This window comes from Opisthorchis viverrini (assembly GCF_000715545.1).
Source record: "Opisthorchis viverrini unplaced genomic scaffold opera_v5_114, whole genome shotgun sequence".
Lineage (NCBI taxonomy): Eukaryota > Metazoa > Platyhelminthes > Trematoda > Opisthorchiida > Opisthorchiidae > Opisthorchis > Opisthorchis viverrini.
The window spans coordinates 773281-789147 of record NW_008751769.1 but is presented as its reverse complement, the minus strand read 5'-3'; the positions used below and the strand labels follow the sequence as shown (position 1 = coordinate 789147).

Genomic DNA, 15867 nt, shown 5'->3' with positions numbered 1-15867 from the left:
GGACAGGTTCCGTTGGACAGTAATTTGGGGAGGGCCACTTTGGAAGTGGAAACTATTCACTTTGAGCACAAGACCCACGGACTTAAGACGTCAGCGAATTTTGGGCTGAGCTTCTGCAGGTAGAAATACATGTTTAAGCTTTTCTCATATGATTGATTAGAGGACCGGTGAATATGCCATTGATAGTAGACACAGTTGGCTTACATGTTACCGGTCTGATAACTTGTTATGATAAGAAAAGTACTGTTGGAGTACACATTCTTTTAAGATGACGCATTGACCTGCATGGTGGGACCGGCCTGTTCTAGCGGAAGCGCTTACTCTTATCATTTCATTCACTTTAGAATGTCATTGGTAGCCGCTCGTTCGGAGCATTAATTTATGGTCCCCTGAGAAAATTCCGACTGAGGTTTACCTCATTGTGTTCGATCGACAACTGGTTGTGACAGTTTCTCGCGGTATCTTATTTGAGGGTCGCGTTGAGAATCTCACAGAGCCAACATCGTTTCCTTCACTAAGTTCCACGGCGGTGTTGATTTCAGCATGGATAAAATTATATTTTGGGCTAGCGGACCTTCATGGAGGAGATTGGTTCCTTGAACGAATAATTTGAACTGATTTTATCGTATAATTGGGCTACAATAAGCATCAGTCCAAGGTCTTTGCATAGAGTAGCTTGAAAAAATGGACAAGAACGATACATTGGGTGTTCGTTGATTAGCATCGTTTTGGCAATTTTGAGGTGATCAAATAAGTAGTTGTTTACCCTTTTCATCAAATTGTGATTATCTATTTTTTCAAACAAGGCGAAAATATGGAGCACGTGTCATGGGATTTTATTTCTCATCAAAACTCCATGATCCAGTCACTTGTTTTTATATTTTCCATTTTTACGGTCCTTCAGTGTGCCTCGTGTAACTAAGTTTGTCCATACTTAGTTTGTCGTCCCCTTCAGGCGTTATTTCTCACCTATCCTTTTCTAGCTAGCGTTGCGCCTGCTTGCTATACTTCAGACTGCGCACCAGACATTGTGGACTCTCCGACTTTCGCTCCTGGAGGTTTTATGGCGCGTAAGTCTGGTTTATCCCCCCAAGCGCACCGCAGCTATGATATGAAAGGCAAGTAAAAGGGTATTAGCATATCTAAGCTATATCCGATCAAATCTGTTTGCTTTGTGCGAACGAAAACTGGTGGGACTTTTTTTCATGATAGGCTTTATACGGCGCTGGGAACTTCAAACAGACAGCCCTGAGGTTCGGTCCTTGTCAGCCACTATCCCTTAATAAGTTGACGGTTTAGTCAATAGCAGTATCGTATCATGCAGTTCAACGAATAAATGCTCGTAAACAGACAGTAAACCTCTGCGTCGTGGAGGGTTGAATTTTACGAAGAGGGTAAAATGTTGGTGCTTCTGAAAAGCAAAAACATTTGATTCAGATGGGATTCACTCACAACACATGACAGGTCATGATAGGTCTTGGACGAATATGGCTTCACAATATCTCAGTGCTCTTGACATGTTTGTTTATCGATCCTTTACAAACAGCCGATTGGAAGGTGATTCACCTTGCTGCACTTCTGACGGTTGTTTTTCACATCTTGTATTTATCGTAATCTATCTTCCTATTTCAATGGTGCAAAGGACTCAGCGAAAACTGTTTATTGGTGGCGGCGTTCTTTCTTTTCAGAGGATCAGTAGATGGATTCCCGCTCCACGAGTTGTCAACTCTTTTCTTGTTCGTCTCTTTAAATCCATCCCTGTGTAGCAGTCATCTGGTTGCTTATTGCCAGAAGAGGATCGGTACCATTAGTAGGCTGGGGACAAAGTACACTGGCGGGCCTTCATGAGGACCTGTACGAGAAATTTGAGAGAACCGACGAAAGACTTCTTTTGCTTTACAATAATTTCACAGTTCCTATCGTTTCTGATGAATGCTTGGTCCTCTCTAGCTCTCGTATTCTCGTTAGGTACATTTTCACTTGTCATTTCAAGAGGTAACTTTATCGGAAACGTTATCCTGACCTAAGTATTTTTGGATGCGAACGCGGCCGTCCACTAGGTTTCCTTGACTAGGTCGACCTCCCATGTAGGCTTCCGAAATTGCACGTGTAGTCAGTTCAGGTGGATTCAGTACGATTGAATGCCACTTAGCTCCTCGTAATCTCACATCGTGTCATGATCCATGTGAGACCCATTTCAAGGACTTTAAAGATAAGGCCGTGTGCTTTGTTTGGCAGAGCCGTTTGCCTCGTAGAATCCTCTCATATCCAGCCTTGTGTCGGATAGAGACTACTCCGGAACGTTCCGTTTATGATCTGGCAACGAGGCATGAAAGTCCTTACCAGTCAATGGACTCGAGTTGGTAACTGCTTAGCTCCCACTTCCTATCATTCTGGACAATCTACACATTAGTCCATTATCTCGCACGTCTGGTTCCTATTCCTTATCCTCGTCTTCGGTGGACGTAACAATAGCAGTTGGAACCGCCGCGCTTCGGTGCACAGTTTGTGAGCTGAGTAACTGACTGACTGTTCAATACCAGCAATATGATTATATTGGATTTCGAATTATAACGATCTTTCACACAACCGGGACAGGGCGCCAAGTACCTCTCCCGGTTTTTTCATTGCTGCTTTCTAGACTTGGGCTACTCAGCAGTATCTCAGCCCTTGTGCCCTTGTGAAATTCGTGCTCCAGAGTTCACTTACGAAAAGTGTGCTTGAAAAACAAGTTGACCGCATAACTTGGTCGTGGTTAGTTTCCAATACACTGGCTCACATTTCCTTGTATTGTCGAGCAATCTCCGTTACTGGTCAGTATTTTTTGTATGTGGCTCGCTACTCGTCTCTTTTGCTTTTTAAAGCTCTGTGCAAATATTTTCCAGTGTGCTCTCAATCTACGGAGGAGCCCGTTGAGAGACAAGAGGATTCAATAGTAAAACTTGTAAAATTACAGCAATTCTCAGGGTCTTGGCCACTAGTGGATGAGGTTGTGGCTTTGCTGGAGATTGATGCCGCGATGGTGCGTAAGGAGAAGCCCAAGACATGTAAGTACTTGTCTGATATCTTCCGAGGTGGAATTTTTAATGTGTTCACATGTTTGCTTGGCTACTTTTTGCTAGATGCTGTTCATATCAGTCTAGTTTCGGTAAATTAAGGCGATATAATTATCGAAACCCTTTCTAATTTTTAGGGTAGAGTGACGAGCTGAGATTATCGTAGTTAGAGCTTTGGCACCCCTTTAAACCGTCCAGCAAATAAACAATTTAGGTCCATTTCTAAACGTTGCGCTCAAATTCGAAAGTAGTTTGTTTCGTGTTGGTTGCGTATCTTCATTAGCCTTACTATGTTTTTTTGACCATACACCACTCACTTTCGCTTGCATTACTTGACTGGCATCCGTGTTCCTGGACAACTTTTTTATGCTTCACTTTCTAAAATCACTGACTACGGCTTTTCTTTGATCAGCTCCTTGCTTAGTTTACCTTGTTATCTAAATGATAAGGCTGACCAATATCTTTACTTGTTCCGAGTCGCGGTGGCTGGCTTTCTGGGACTGATATAATGCGCAACTCGGGCATGGTGATACGAACATACTCACACACGCAATGATCAGATCAGCAATGTGCGAGAGCGCGACACACTCTCTCTTTACCACAACTTAGTAAGCACGCAGCCTAACTTTGCCATATCGTTACTTCGGAGAAGCGATAAACAACTCAACCTATCTTAGGGTCGCACAAGAGTGTTATCATTTTAGGAGATACACCACCGAGCGAGTGATTCATCTTAAATTTGCTATCCGAGAAGGGGGGTCTCAGTGGTTAGCGCTCTGATTTACTGACCGGAAGGTCCGTGGTTCGAACCCTACCTCTGTCTCCTTACTTTTCCTGTCTAGGCTTGGGCAACCTGACAGAATCCCATCCATCGTGCTTCCCTCGGGTGGCATGGCAATTAAGCACCAAAAGGGCGTTGCAGCTGAACGATTATCTGGGAAAGTTCCCAGATATGAATTTCGCTTTTTTATGTTATGCTCTGTTTTTTCGCCCGCACTCCCGTAGCAGGGTTACGTTTTGACCGATTCGACCCTCCATCAGGTGGTAATCGTTCAGCCGTCGGACGCATGATAATACTTTCATAACCGCAGAAGACGTTACTTGGGACCGAAAATCGAAATGTATCAGCAGTTTATTGACACTGTGCTAGGTATAGTCACTCAGTGAGCACACAGTCCGACCCCGTTTAACACCTCAACCCCGGAGCAATGGCGATCTAGGCAAAATAACCCTTGACCCCATCACACTGGCAAGTATGGCTCTGTGAATTACCTTATGTCACCCAAACGATCTGCTGACGTATGATCAGACCTCTTCAGCAAATTGACATGAGCTTGGTTAAAGATTTATGCATATTTGCAGGAAATGTCGTTGACACACTGTTGGATGAATTTTTCTAAGTGTTAGCAACCGAATCGCTGAGTTTACGGAACAGGTTCACAACCATCCACCCTCTCTCATAATTGTGCAGTGTATGTGATTTAGAATTCCAGTGATGAGAGTTTTGGATATTTGACAGGGACAGCTGGATGCACTTTTGATGCAGTGTGTTGGGTGCTGGTAATGAAACCGCTTGAAGTTAACATATTTGCTTCCTTTTTAGGGCAAGCATCATCCCAGAATGAGTTGTCGGATAGCGCTTGGATCACAATGCTCGTGATTGCTTATTTTGAACTCCGACACTCCGAGTCCGAGGTTGAGTGGGAATTGGTCGTTCGCAAAGCTCAGCAATGGCTTCATTCACAGGCTAAATTGGTGGAACCGAGTACAACCGCTGCGAAGGCTCTGTGTGATAAACTTTTAGAACAGGCCCGGCAACTCATCCGTACTAATATGCACACACCAACAAAGTAACATAACATATCACTCTTCTGTCAGCTTACGCATCGATTTTCGTCTTTCTTATGCTTCTTCATTTCAGAGGGGGAACCTACTTCCCTTCCACGCACAGCGCTTATTCCTTTCTTTTATCGATAACGAGTTTCTCTTGTTTCAGCACCGATCAGTTATTTTTTCTATATCAGACCTTTTTTATACCTATCTTCTGTAACTTGCTCTTATTTACCTTGCGTTCGATTGGCATAATTCTTCAGTACGTCTTTGATTTCTTACATTTCTCTTGGTGGGCTCTGGACAAAATTGATTGCGTTGTAAAAAACAATAAGTGATCTACCAGGCACAACATGGGCGGGAGCTACGAACTTCATGAAACACCCGGGTATCCATTTTCGGAGATTGTTGGATAACTTGGGTTGAATAGCCCACAAAAATAAATAAACCATGAATGAGATAGTTATTTCAGTCTTAATTTTCAAGTCAGTGTTTTTCATCAATTACAGTGGTCAATGAGAACCTGAGGTGAATGGAAATTGATGGGACTGCGCTAACATAATCAAACTGGTATTGGGCTGTCGAACAGTTTTCAGTAAATTAATATCCCATCGGGAGAATGTGACTCCTTTTGAGGGCTGGTGCAAAGATAAGGGCACGAAAATGCACAGGCTGGTCACCTGTAGAACGCACGTGAAATCTGGCTGCATGTTCCTATGGCTATTTGTACGTAAGTCTGGTCGGTCACTTAATGGGACTGCGTAACTGAAGGCCATGTACAACTTGGTCTGCCTAGACGATTTGCATTATTAAATTGCGGATGATTGGACATTCGGCCGTTCCACCTCGGTTCCCTATGCGCTCTTTCGGCGTATCAATTGACAGCATCTGTCTGTTTGAGGTTTATACGCAGGAAGGCATCTTATAGCTATGTTCTGAAGCAGAAACGTATAGGTCTGCTGTGGTATCAACCGAAAGATGTGAAACTGACATGGTAATACCACGAGTACCACGATAAGCTGATTGGGGACGACCGAAGGATGGACAGTATAACCAGATAATAGTATGGAAGCACGAACCAGGAATCCATGTGGCATTTACAACTGCTGCCTCCCCAGATGGGGACCCGGAACCTTCGCACTCATTAGGTGGGCCTTTTATAACACTAACTGTCAGCTGAAGAATAACTTGTTCATTAAATTGGTGACTTTTTTCTGCATATACCCCAGCCAACTGCATCAGTGAGTCCCTCAAAATGAACTTTTATTGGTACGTTCCTAGACTTCTACAAATGGCCAAGTACACATTTAAGTACTCTCATGTTGAGTGAATTGGTGAGCATAAAGTCTTAGTAATACGTTATTTGAGTTGTGATTACTATATACGGTTGTGTGCTAATCACCAATGTTTAGCGCAACTATGGCTCTATGGGCACATGTAGTCGCTTGATGTCCTACAAATCGCAACCAACCTGGTACTCAGATCAACCAGATCGATCAACTATTGTTGTCAGTTGTGTATTTTAGATTACTCTTAAATTTAGAACATTTGTGTAGCCTTGGACCGTGCCCTGGTTCGCGTGTTCCTCGTGGTTCGGTTCTTTTAGTCCGTGAAGAAAACTACCGGCCTGCTCAAGTTTAACTCTCTCAAAGTCGCAACATTGCAGTAGACTGTACTCGGTTATGAGCCTAACAGGACGACCTAAGTAAGAGCGGCGATAGGCACGAGTTGAACCAGATTGAGCTTTCGATAAACCGCATTTCAAACTTTAACCGGGATTCAACTCAGGTTGTCGCTCAATAAGATCCATAACTCCAGGTAAACACCGCGGCGAAGCTTGCAGACCTTTGAAGCGACAATTGGCTGTATGTCCCAAAAATGCTCGAAACAAACTTCAGTGACTGTTGTATAGTAGTGACGGTTGGAAACAGCCGGATGATGTTTTCAAGAGGACAGTAGAGCAATGCGCTAATCATCAGGATATCTGGTGGATGATCATTGATCCTGAGGTACTGACAGACATAACTCTGGCGATCAATCAACGTCCCTCCTGTGCCTGAGTCCGTTCATCTTTTCTTCACTCGAAAATTTGAGCGTCCCCACACCAGCGGTTGGTGTTATCTCAGACAAAAGTCGATTGCGCCGGTTTGTAGCGGCACCATTACTCCACAGATTTGCCGGAGATAGCCGTCACTTGGGAAGTTGGGGTTTACGGTTCATATTCTCCCGGCCTCATCACAAAAATGAGTGTCTTCCCCGTTTGACCATTTCCTGTTCAACTTTCTGGAGGAAATTATTGTTCAAGGAACCTCTGCAATGTCAGAAGAAGTCTTCACTAGTCTAGCCTATGTGGGTTCAGTCTCTGCTCACATAAAAATAACCGGAGTGTGTTCTCCAACTACGAAGTGCACGCTTGGCTGTTATAGTGCTAGACTTGTCTGAGATTCTATAAGTGATTGAATCTTTTCGGATGGTAGTAGTGCAAACTAAATCCATACTAATAATTAAAAGCAACCCTTCTGTTTTCATTCAACTTAGACATTTTTGAGGACAATGGACGTTATTTTGTCCACTCCCTCACCTTTCACATTTCGTCCACTATTTTATCTATATTCTTACCTCACTCTGAGCTCGAAATGGCTCAGTGGTTGACGCACGAGCTAACAAACTGAGAATTCCGTGATTAGAACCCAACCTCTACATCTCGACCGCTCCTGTCTAGGCCTGGGCAACCTGGTAGAGTCTCGGCGCTCTTGCTTTCTTTGGATGAAATGACACCTACGCACCGAAAGGACGCTACAGCTGAACCACTTTTTCATGGTCTCTCTGTGGACATCAATTGAAGTTGTTCTTCAGCTCACATGATCGGCACCCAAATGGCGTGACAACCAGAACCAACAGGTTGCTGTACATGGTCCATATCGTGAAAAACGGACTGAAATTCTTGTGCACTCTTGTCAGGGACCAAGTTATTAATGTAGTTCTCACAAGCTTAAAAGGCGGGTTAAGGTCATACTATGCGTACAGTTGCAGCCGATCGTTGTTCTATATGTAACTATTCACCTCTCTCCAAATACGTACACTTATGGAACCCAGCGCTGGACCCAAATTCTCGGCGCTGTCATATTCAACGAACTGTTGGAGCCAGGGATTGTGCAGTTGCCACAGTCCGAAAGTCAAGAAGTGTTTGTTGGGGGGCCGGTTGCAAGAAATATTTTTACTCCTACAACTCCTACAACCCTTCAAAGTTATCACTGTGAAATTGAAAACCTTTTGGTGGTTAAAACATGGACTTTGACGGGACATTTGGTGTTCAGAATTCAGCTCATATCTCCCATTCGCTATAACCGAAGACTAAATAGACAGCTTATATTCTCATTAGGATGCAATCTGTGTGGCTACTACTACTAAAAGAGAAAATCTGATATGACGCCTACACGTAACAGCCTGAAAGCATATTAGGCCAATATAAACGCGAATTGGGACAATTCCCAAGACCATCAGCATTGCTTTTAGCCTACTGAAATACTGTTTTTTTGGTAACAATCAGGTTTCCCTGGAGTGATTTGATTGATTTCTTCGAAATATCTTCACCTACGCACATTAATAAATACTTTTTGATTTGTGGTACTCACATGAAAGTTCATCACCCGAAACAATAACCACTAATACGAAACACCTCAATTCGACCAAGCTTATGAGGCCAAAACTAGTTTCTGCCTTGATATTTACACAAGCTTTCGACGACAGGATCAGCTTATGGAATAACAGAAACCATACTCGAACTCAACAGTTTTCCGAAAAACCGACCAAATCGGGGAAATGAAAACTATTCGACTCAAGATGAGACTGGTATCTTCATGGAAAATGAATCAGCTTTTCAGGTGTTACCAGAAGACTGGGATGATATCTCTTAAGTTCTCTTGTCCATATAGTATTCCTGTCATTAGGACTCACCATGTTGGCCACAAATGGGAATATAATAACGCGACCGATGCTGATATGTCAGAACTTTCCTCAATGTGTGGATGGATACGCATCACAATAATTGTCTCGTTACATGGCAGTGCTGCTGCGCCTGGACGTTACGGAGATTATGTTATTCAGAGAGCTTGTAGTACAATTCGGTTCACTTACTACCCCGATCGGACATATCAGCCTTCTGTTCATAGAGATAACCCTCGTGGAAGATCATTTGTGATGACAAATCATCGACCACTCACACGTCACTAGTCGTTTGCTGTGTCTGATGAATCAACAGAGGTCAAAGGGCATACCAAACACATTGTGCTTATGAGCCAAGAATCTAGACAAGCCAGTTCGTCCATTATCAGAGGAACTATGCTACGGTTGCTCTTTTCGCCTGTGAACTCAACGCACCCCAAACAGAGTTCGTGGGATGTGAATTAGTTCCATGTTAAGAGGTTTGGGAAGCCTATGCACTTCAAAGATGAACTCGCCCCTGGGGAGTTGGTCACGTAGAAGAATTGTCGTAGTAGTGTGTCACAAAATTTGCAAAATACAATTGTCTAGACGTTCTGACAAGCGCCGTAGTTTCACTCAACCCATAACCCACTTTAATTTGGTTAAATTCGTACGATTTGAGACGAGTTGTGCGAAGGTCGTGACTAGATAATTTAATTAACCTTTGTTGCCATCACTGTCATGAAGGTCACTGTCGCACTACGTCATAAGTGATACCTTAGCGGAAAACAGTAACTCAGTCTGTCACAGGCCATAGGTATGTCCCAGTAAGTTCATCCTCGCCCCTATTTGATGTTGGACTATAGTTAATATCTACTGCTACTTCGGTAATTCAACGTAGTAGCTCAAAGGCATGCATTACCGTAAGTTGTACAAATATACAATGTGTGCTTTAGAACAGCGTGGTCGTCAGTTTGATATTGTTTCCAGTGATCTGGTGAAACTACCGAAATTCTCCAAGTCAGCCAGTGGGGCATTATATGAATTTCAAGGGAACATTAATATGATTGCCGATACTGATACTTATAAAAGGCAGGAATTTGCTAAAAGCATTGATTATGTTTTCTGCTCTTCGAGTGGTAAATTAACTGTGGATCTGGAACACCCTGACACGTTAAAATTCAGTGCAGACTAACCCCACGGATCACTCACCTCAGGTGAATACGCTCACCAGAAGTACTAATGGAATCCATTCTTTTAGACGGGCATATAATGCTTCTGAGATAGCGGTTACACCTTCCGCGTGGAATCCGTGGAATTGACCAGCAAAATAAGGCTATACCTCTTAAATACTATCGCTCCCGTCCTGAGCAGAGATTTGTTCTGATTCCATCACAGCCTCCGTAGGAACCGTTAAGCTCTCAGGTTAGTTTACTGACAACAGCTGTTCAACCGCTGCTTTTAAACAGGCGCTCATTCTTCATACTTTCTGACTTCTAGGAAAAAGCTGACGGTGAGTGCATGAGGCACTCTGATAGGTATTTAACGCAAATAGGTTAGAGTGATGCTCCGGTGTGGCTGCTACAGCGAACCGGCCTGAACCGAAATGTATCGATGATACGGTTCCAATACATGATTCGGACTTATACATGTCATGCAAGTATACTCCATCGGTAAGTCGACCATTTGAACTTATTCATCTAGATACACTAGAGGAGTAGGGAATAATCGATAACGTTCAGAGGGATGCACTGTTCATGATGCAGCTTTCCGTGCCTCATCTCGGCCCCTATTTCGCCTCCAGATCCTACGGAGATTTCAGCGGTGAAGCCACAGAAGATCCGGAAGTGTCCCTCAGTTAACCTGATAACAAGAGAGGTATGACGGTACATCTAACCTAGTCTACTTAACTAAGATGGGCAAAGCATACAGTTTTGTTGTTCTGTTTTTGAATATGTAATTTCATGTTTATGGTATCGTTTTTTTGTAGGTTAGCCTATTAGCCATATTTGGACTGAAGAATGGTACCATCCCACATAACCGATTTTTTATTGCAATGCAGGAGGAGAAGATTGTCCAGAAGCAACTTGCTGAAGTTTTCACTGTAGTCCAACACTACCGAAGAGGAACTTTTTGGGAGGCAGACCACTGATACAGACAACTAAGATGCATACTTGTTTGACCTTCAAGGCATCGGGCCAACTAAATGTCTCAGTCGATTGAACATATCCGCCTGTTTATTCAGAGCAATTCAAGTACACTGCCTAAATCTTCTGAAGGCCGGCAAACCTAATCAGGCCGAATTCCATTTGATGGGGTTTGCGGCCAGGATATCTGCAAAATTATTAACTGAAGATCCATCTGGCGAAAAGATGACACGAGGTTCGCCTTTCTCCTTTGGAGTTGACTAACCCCTGTTAGTGCAGGAGTAGACACTAAAACAAGGGAAATGACCCCAAATAAATTTATCCCGGCAAATAGCTGAGCGTCACGAGAGAAATCACATCCTAAGCGCTCTTTTCTCCCGTGTGCAGAAGAGGAAGACTGGCGACCTCAAAGTTTTCAGCGGTTCTTTGCGGCAGCGCCAGCAAATGACCAAAGGCTAGCCTCCTATGGATGGTCAAACCTGTCTGCTAGTGATAGTAACACGGTGTGGTAAAGTACCAGTGAACGAAAGGAGATCAATACACCGTATAGACATATTAAACTACCCATAAAGTTTCTGAAAACTCTTTGACATACCACGACCGATTTAGTCCGTTTTGGGGCTTATCATGTAGGCGAAATCCTCGAGTTTCCGTCAACCTTATGTTCTACTTGAACCCAAATCGCACAAAATTAGCGAACTACACTCATCTGCAAACCAATTTGGTTTTCACGGGATGTTCACCTGGGAATCAGCTAAATCCTCCGTTTGTGATATTTCTAAACAAATGGGTTCGCTGCACCATGCCGTGATATCTCGGATATCATGCCAATTAAGCCATGAGGTGGCCTGGTGCAACAAGTTCAGTTGCTTAAAAACATCATAAACGAAAGATTCAGCTAGGTTTTCTTGAATCTTCCGTCAAAATCAAATTATTATGTAAATAAGTGTATTTTGCTGATATCAATACATGTTCTTCAGACAGCACCTGGTATGAAGTACCTGTTAGTCAATCATTAGTGGATTTACACGCTAAGATCTGGAAGTGTTAGCGAGCATCAGCGTCAGTCCCATCAGTCTTTGGTCATTCACTACGGTGACAGTGCACGACAGGCTTTGAAGGAGGACAAGAATTTTATTTCATGGGACACATCTTTTAACATTCCAGCCCACAATAGAGATGGTTCAGTTCTAGCTGAATTTTCTTCTTGCGAATCATCTGCCTCGAAATATTGATGAATTCTGCTCGTGCCCACCCATTTGTTTCGATGATCCGTTTCGCTACGAGTTGTAATCGATTGTGTAGAACTGATTACTGGAATACTCCGCGACTGATTGCCGAACCACACGATAGACGTTTGTATACATTGCGCAGAAACATTCGTTTATGTTTCATCTGAATGACTGCTGAACAGCCACTGTCCTTGAGACATTTGTATTACTTAAGCGTACCGTTCCGCACCTAATCTTACCAACTACGAATTTCGCTTTGAATACACAGTACGGAATTATACTACGGAGACCGCTTATTGGCAATAAAAGGCTGCGATGTGGAAAACAGTCTTTCAAATTTTGCTTTTGGTAAACTATATCCTTTGTGACGTAAGTTTATCACCAATCAAATCGTGTTTGTATCCCGATGCGTGATACGTTGGTTCATTTTTTCCAAAGGACGAATTGCCATCATATATATTTCAGAACTAAAAATGATGTGACTTGAATTCTCAACCCAGTTATTGTTGGTGAGCAATAGCTGTATGAAAGACCTATGAAATGTTGCTTATGAAGCAAGAACTTCGGTAGCATCACTGCAGATGAAATTTGCCTGTAAGTGGTATACGGGATGTCTGGTTTTGTGGAGAGATAGTGCCGGAAAACAAGGTACTAGATGACATGTTCCGACAACATTTCCATCCTTTGTTCATCGGTCGGTTTCTGTCCACATAGTAACGGTAGGGAGCTACTCTTGCGTCAATACCTCGGGGGCGCAGTCTTCTGGTCATTGACCATAATTGCTCGGATGATTTGTAAAATTTTCCAACATATCCATGTCGCTTGTTCAGCCTACCTGCTGTCTGGAAAAAGGTGTTATGATCAGCTTACACCAAAGTTTTAGAGCACTGGGGTTGAGTGTAGGTCTAATTAGAACACAATAAATCATTCACAATGCTGATAAAACGTACCAGCATCGTTTCAATCGTTAAAGCAAAGATGCTTTGTGATCGTGAAACCACAGAAGCGTTCTTCTCTCATCAAGTGCATGCACTTGAAAATGAACTTCAAACGTGCAAATCTACAGCTTGGTTAGCATAGCATACCAAATCATTAGGAAGGAAAGGAGGACGAATGTATTTGACGCTATATGTAAAGTATCAAGCTAGTGGCATTAACACTAAGCTATTGAAAGGGTACTGATAACCAAGTACTGATCTAACTAGAGAGCAACACAGTTACGGAAGTTCGTGGTGCGGGGAAAATGCAATTGACTTTTCGCCGTGTTGGAGGTTAAAACTGTTTTCGATAGAAGAAAAAAGAGGGAATTTCGGGCATCCTATATGCCCACAGGTCAGGTCATGTGTCATGAAACAACCACTGTGGTTGAAATGAAGCTGCTATTTTTAAACCTGGTTCATAAAAACGGTTCACTGGAAAATACGCCACCATCGACCAACCATCTACGATAAAGAAATAGTAGTCACTGCTGCAGATGTTCAACGGGAGTTCAATCAATACTACTTTCATGAACGATAGACCGAAGTTGCGTTTTGCACGGGAACGTGTTGGTTTCATATGTTTCCAAGTCATTGTAAGTAACACTTTGCAGCTAGTTGCCTAGACGAGGTGAGCAGTGGTTTTGCTAGAAACAGTCTATTCGAGCATTTGCTAGTTTCCTTTTACTTCAAGACATGTAAGCTAAAGATACAAGCTGTCGGGTGAGACTAAGTTTCAGGAAATAATCAGTAAATCAACAGATTATGGCACTCCACCGGAAATCGATCCAAATTCGCGTAGTGACGTTTACATAACTTGACCTGATCACCAACGACGACTTGACTGCATACAATTTTCCGAAGAAGAATTCACCCTGCATAATACTTTATAAATTGCCTCCTAGTTGTACCTCTCAACAGGGCATGCTTGGAGGACCTATGAAGAGGTGAATAGAATTCCCTGAGTTTCTATTGTGCCACAATAGTAATTTTTCCTCCTAAATGGCGATCAAACCTACCAGCTTGGGAAGAGGGTATTATATGGAAATCTATAGACATAAACTATGGAACGCGGTCGATAATTTCACACAGCACAATTCAGCCATTTTTAGTTGGATCGGAGTAGCGCATAAGCTAGTTTTTCCTGAGTATAGCAGCTGGAAATATTTGGTACTTATAACTGGCTAACTTAGCGATTTTGCCGTTCCACTTAACCATCACTAAGCATCACTTTTCCTAATCTCTGCAACTAGAAAAGTGCTGGTCAGAATGGCTGCATCGAAATTCGAATGAATTTGGTCGTCGCACACAATGGTGCTAGTAATCACCACTGTTTTATCGACACCTCTTAAGATGCTGTTTATCGGCTGAGAACATCTGAGACTAATGCAATGCGACAGAATTCTTGAACAAGGTCAGGGTTCGTGGAAGATTCCTATGCACCTGAAATTCTTCCCAGCCCATCAAGATGAATTGTAGTGCGGCCTGCTGTGCACGAATTTTCGGACCGTACCAACAAATCACTCTGATGACATTGTTTTTGGTCCAACATGGCGGAAAACAGTCGCCGTCCTTCTGTGACTGATTGAAAACTTACCTAGTCACGATTTATTTCACCCGAATGCGTGAGTATTACCCCGACTCCCAAAAATGACCTGGAGAATGTTTCCATGCAACTGCCTCTCTAAAGTGAGCTCACCGTTGCATAAGAGAGACTTTAAATTGACACGCCACCTGAAGCTGCCTGGAGTTTTCTCCTACTATGATACTACTTTGATGCGTAGGATGCTTTCAAATAGCAGTTCTTCGAGTATCCTTTTGTGACTAATTAGGCTCCTAACGAAAAATGGCAGTTAAAATTTCGGAACCATAATAAACAAGCATGAGTATCTATGCAATAAGCAATCCGGTTGTCGGTGAGTTTGACCTAAGACCAGGGTCGAATTCCTTTAATAAAAGAACGACGAATTAACTATTCCTTCTGTTGTTTTTAGTAAAGCTTATGGACTATATCCATTATTCTTTTGCGAAAGAGATTCAAGCAGTATAGATTGTTTTTGCACGTTGGACCTGGCTAACTTGTAGTCATTTGGCTACAATTGCTGACTGCTAACTGGAAGTAACATATCTAGCCGAGAAAACACCGGGAGTAACGTTGTTTCACTAAACTGGAAACCACAAAACTTGTTTCAAGGGGATATCGCGCAGTTTTGCCACCTTTGCACTCTTCCTGAGAGCTACTGTTCAAATGACCTTGTGATGTGCTTTGATAGCCTGTGACCTCAGTGACCTTAGTCGGTCTGTCCATACGCACACAAACCGCATAATCTTGTCCACAGATTCGGCACCCACCAGCCCCCAGTAACCCAATAGCTACCTGGTCTGTCGTGACAAATTGATATAAAGCCTTATGACGTTATTTCCTTTTCGTTGTCAGTTTGGATAGTGCGAATCAGTCCCACCCATCGGTGTAATCTGTGACACTCCAGGGAAATGATATAGATCTACCATGACCAGTCCATACTTGGAACGAAATATCTAGCATGTGATACCTGTCGTCCGAGACCAAATCGTCATTGAGACATCATTCAGAAATGAACAGTTTGCTATTACTCTTATGTGGACACCTAGGCTGATGAGAAAAATGGGGACCTTCGGAGAGAATGTTTATCTTGGTTACCAGAAGATGTGCTGGATGTAG

General features: G+C 42.9%; 2 protein-coding genes across 2 annotated transcripts in view; both read left to right on the top strand.

The window, feature by feature from the left end:
- Positions 1-5152, top strand: part of T265_05795 (hypothetical protein) — a gene marked incomplete at both ends in the record, with an annotated part of 31741 nt that extends 26589 nt beyond the window's left edge. The window contains 3 exons of the mRNA XM_009170889.1: positions 984-1070; positions 2760-3047; positions 4660-5152. Of these exons, the coding sequence (XP_009169153.1) occupies positions 984-1070; positions 2760-3047; positions 4660-4910 (626 nt within the window). The remainder of the gene's footprint in view (positions 1-983; positions 1071-2759; positions 3048-4659) is intronic.
- Positions 5153-12504: 7352 nt separating this feature from the next.
- The window catches only part of T265_13863 (hypothetical protein), a gene marked incomplete at both ends in the record, with an annotated part of 33695 nt that continues 30332 nt past the window's right edge, over positions 12505-15867 (top strand). The window contains one exon of the mRNA XM_009170906.1: positions 12505-12558. Within this exon, the coding sequence (XP_009169170.1) occupies positions 12505-12558 (54 nt within the window). The remainder of the gene's footprint in view (positions 12559-15867) is intronic.